Source organism: Sinocyclocheilus anshuiensis, unplaced genomic scaffold (genome assembly GCF_001515605.1).
Source record: "Sinocyclocheilus anshuiensis isolate Anshui unplaced genomic scaffold, SAMN03320099.WGS_v1.1 scaffold515, whole genome shotgun sequence".
Taxonomy (NCBI): Eukaryota; Metazoa; Chordata; class Actinopteri; order Cypriniformes; family Cyprinidae; genus Sinocyclocheilus; species Sinocyclocheilus anshuiensis.
The window spans coordinates 986,190-990,074 of record NW_015548243.1 but is presented as its reverse complement, the minus strand read 5'-3'; the positions used below and the strand labels follow the sequence as shown (position 1 = coordinate 990,074).

At 36.3% G+C, this 3,885-nt stretch overlaps 1 protein-coding gene across 1 annotated transcript in view; it reads right to left on the bottom strand.

The window, feature by feature from the left end:
- Positions 1-2,265: 2,265 nt before the first annotated feature.
- The window catches only part of LOC107655126 (TBC1 domain family member 20), a 31,169-nt gene continuing 29,549 nt past the window's right edge, over positions 2,266-3,885 (bottom strand). Inside the window, exon 8 of the mRNA XM_016442551.1 lies at positions 2,266-2,812. Coding sequence (XP_016298037.1) covers positions 2,560-2,812 — 253 coding nt within the window. The 3' untranslated portion in view covers positions 2,266-2,559. The remainder of the gene's footprint in view (positions 2,813-3,885) is intronic.

The window sequence follows — 3,885 nt, the reverse complement described above, 5'->3', positions numbered from 1 at the left end:
AACTCAAAGAGTGGGAAGGCCTGGAATCGTAGGCCAAGGTTGCTTTGTTTCTTCTTGATAGGTGAGTTACGTTGATCAACAACTTTTCTGTGTTGGCTTTTGCTTGAATATGCTGCAGCCGGCAGGCATAGCAGATTAAGCCATCGTCACTGCCAGGTTTGTGTACGTACATGTGGGGCGGAGATTTCAAAATAGGGGCGAGGTCCTGTTGGGGTATGGCCGTGTTTGTTTTGGTGCTTTCAATCAAAAAATGGTGCAAAAATCACTTAGTGCACCTTTAATTATTGCCGCCACTGCTTCAGGATCGGGTCAGGGCTGACGCACAATAATAATCTACCGGTCACCATTACTTTGTACCCATGTTCTCACTACACGCTGTTCTGTTGTCAATAAACACATGACGATGGTGTTGCCACCGACGTTTACGTTCTCTGTGTGTATGTGCTACGACTCCTGGCCCCGGGGTCCTGTGAGGAGCTGGTAGCTGCCTCAATTGTGCCTGTAGCGGTAACCATGTAATAATTAGGGGTGTGCCCGAAGCCGAATACCTTATTCGGAATGGCACGGATAATGGCTTCAAAAACAAATAACGGACAAGGAATAAATCTGCCTGAATATTCGGCTGAGGCTGGCACAGTCTGGTGTTTGGTAGATAACAGTTGAGCCAGGGGATCAGCGCAGTATTATACACAGACCTCTAAAGTCACGCAATAGAGTGTGAAGTGAATGAATGTAAACTTTATGAATGAAAAGAGCGCAAATCAAACACCGCATTGCTGTTGCCTCTCCGTGCATCTCTCAGAAATCAGAGCTTGGCAAGAATATCAACTAAAATACAACATCATACACATTCTACTATTTGTGTATATTTAAATGTAAATTATTTAAACCTTGTATGATATGATACACGAATGAATGGAATATAATCACAGGTGTGTGCACTTTGGATGGGATAAATGCAGAGCACTAATTCCGAGTATGGGTCACCATACTTGGCCACATATATTTAAAAGGCAATGATTTAAACCTTAGGCTACGATATGATACGAATGAATGGAATAAGCACAGCACGCTCACCAATCAAACAGCTGCGTTGCCGTCTCTGCACGTCTCAGTCTCTCAAAAACCAAACCAGCTCTCTCAAGAGTAGGCTAATAATCAACTTAGATACAGATACATTTTCTACTAGGCCTACATGTTCGCATCTTTATCTTTTGCTGGTTTGCATGGCACACGCACATTTGTTTAGTGAAGTTCAAAAAAAGACTCGCTTAAAGAGTTCTGCGTAATGAAAATGTGCGCATTGAATTAATTCAGTCGTGTTCAAATGATCACTAAACTTTGGTCATGAACTCTCTCTGCTTGCATGATAAATATATTTTTAGAAATTAATAATTATTTTAATTTAACACGGCATACTTGTTCAGTGATAACTATGAAAAAAAAGATAGTCATAACGGTCTTATCAAGTAACTGTACGACGTTCCACCTGGTTTTATCTGAATACAGAGACAAATAATTTTGTGATTGTTACAGATACAAATACTGGCAGTTACATGAAAATTAAAATATGTAATGTCATAATTATAAAGTTTTGACAATTTACATATGTGATTGTTGCATTAGGCTATGAATTAATAAGCGTTATTGATAAGAACTATTTCATGTCTTTTCATTTACAGTAGCATGAACCACGAGTAGTCGAGTAACTCGAGTATTTTTTAAATAAGAAATCGACTAGCAGAAATCACTAGTCGTGCAACCCCTAATATATATATATATATATATATATATAAACTGTCATAAATTATTCACTTAAGAGGGTACTACTGTAAATTAAAAATGTATTGTAAATAAACAAAAGATTATTAGAGTATGTTTTATAAGAAAATACTTTTTCAGTTTTTCTGCTTCAAAATAATTAATGTTTAATGATACTTGGTGTTTCTTTGTAATTATTTGTGAAATTTACTAGCAGTTTCTCAGTGAAAATAGTTTCAAAGTAAATTCTTACACCATTTTTTACCAAGTGTAGTGAGTGGAATGAGAAAGGTATCGACTGTATAATCTGTGCACAGAGGACACTGGTTCATTTCTGAAGGACCTGAAAGTGAGCCGTGGATCCTGAAAGCGTGCGTGTAGGTTGATCTGGCTCCAGAATAAACTGTGTTGTAAAGTGCTGCGTTCACCAGCGAGTCTCTGTGGTCTTTCAGCCTTCACCCGTTTTCTCCGCTTAATGAGCTTCACTCACTACTGACGGCATTCAGCAGAAAAAAACCCTTTTAATAATTTGTGCTGTTGAGAACGGCCTAGCAGAGCACTTTCTCTGACATTCTGCTGATGGATCGACATCCAGAAATGCTTATGATTACAAAAACCTCGTTTGACTCCTCCCACTTCGCCAATATTAGCACGGCTAAAATCTATAAATAAGAAAAAAAGCATGGTTCGGAAATAAATAAGCAGCAGCTTCATTCTCTCCAGGTGTTTTGCATCACTTAACACACATTTGCAATTGCAATACACCCTGTTTGGCACACGGGAACGAGGCGTTTGGTGTCAGAAGAGCTGCGAGAGAAACTCAGGTGCCCAGTCCATGGCGGTTTGAGCCACAGCTAGCGCCGCCGCTCCTAACGTGGCCGACAGACCCCACACTGCCATTTTGATGAGTTGGTTAGTGCTTGCTGGCTGGGTGCTCATGGGAAGGGCTAGCTGGTTTTCATGCCGATTTTCAAGCTGTTGACGAAGGACGGAGTCGGGCCGCTGCCTCAGCGTGGACGTCTGGAAGTCTGTGAAGGTGCTGATGGCGATTCTGAGAAGAGAAACGGAGAAACAGAAAGCAGTTACTTTAGTATCACTACTATTTTATCTTAATAATTTTCCATTTTGATTTTCGTTAAAGTTTTAAGACTTTTCTTTTTGTTTGTTTATTTCAGGTGTATTTAGGTGTAAATTAGTTAGTAATTTAGTGGTATTTTAGTAATTTTTTTAATAATGTCTATTAGGTTTTTTATTTATTTTATTTCAATTTAAATCATTTTAGTATTTTAAACAGAAATTGTACAATTTATTTGAAAGTTTTAGTAATTTTGTGGAGTTTGTCGTCTAAAATATCTTATTTTTTTATTTCAGTTCCAATTTTATTCCTTTTAGTACTTCAACTTGAATACCTGAGAAATTTTTAAGTTTTAGTAGATTTGTTGTTTTAGACATTTTAAACAAGTTTTTGTTTTTTACATATATAATTATAATAATAAAATAATATATTTTTAATAATAATATTTTTAAATTCACTTCTAGTCGTTTTAGTGCTTTAACTAAACGAAAATTAGAAAGTTTAAGTCAATTTTTAGTCAAAGTCTTAGTCAATTTGAATTAGTCATCTTTATTAGTTTTTAAATGTCTATTTAATTTTTATTTCAGTTTTAGTTTTATTCATTTCAGTACTCACACTAAATGAAATTGTGAAATTTGCCTCCACAACAAAAATAAATAAAATAAAAATGTAACTTTTTTTTTTTTTTAGATTCCATTTATTTCTGCTACTTTTTAACTTAAAGGAGACAGAATAGAGCTGCGCCATTACAGCTCGGACCTGCTAAAAAACATCTGATTATCATGTTTATCCGCTGAAATCATGCATTTTAAACCATATTAGTTTAAACTTCTGATATACGGTTTTGTGAGAGCACACATTCGAAGCACACGGACAGAAAGCGGCTGTCACAGCATGTGAGTACTAAACTAAGTTCTCATTCACACAAGTTTACGTTAAAAACACACGAGTTACAAAAACAGTCAGTTATGTTTGCAAAGGTAAACAGCTGGGAAATAAATCGCATGTTTATTTTAGATCTGTGTGGCAGCAGCAATATACAGTAAATA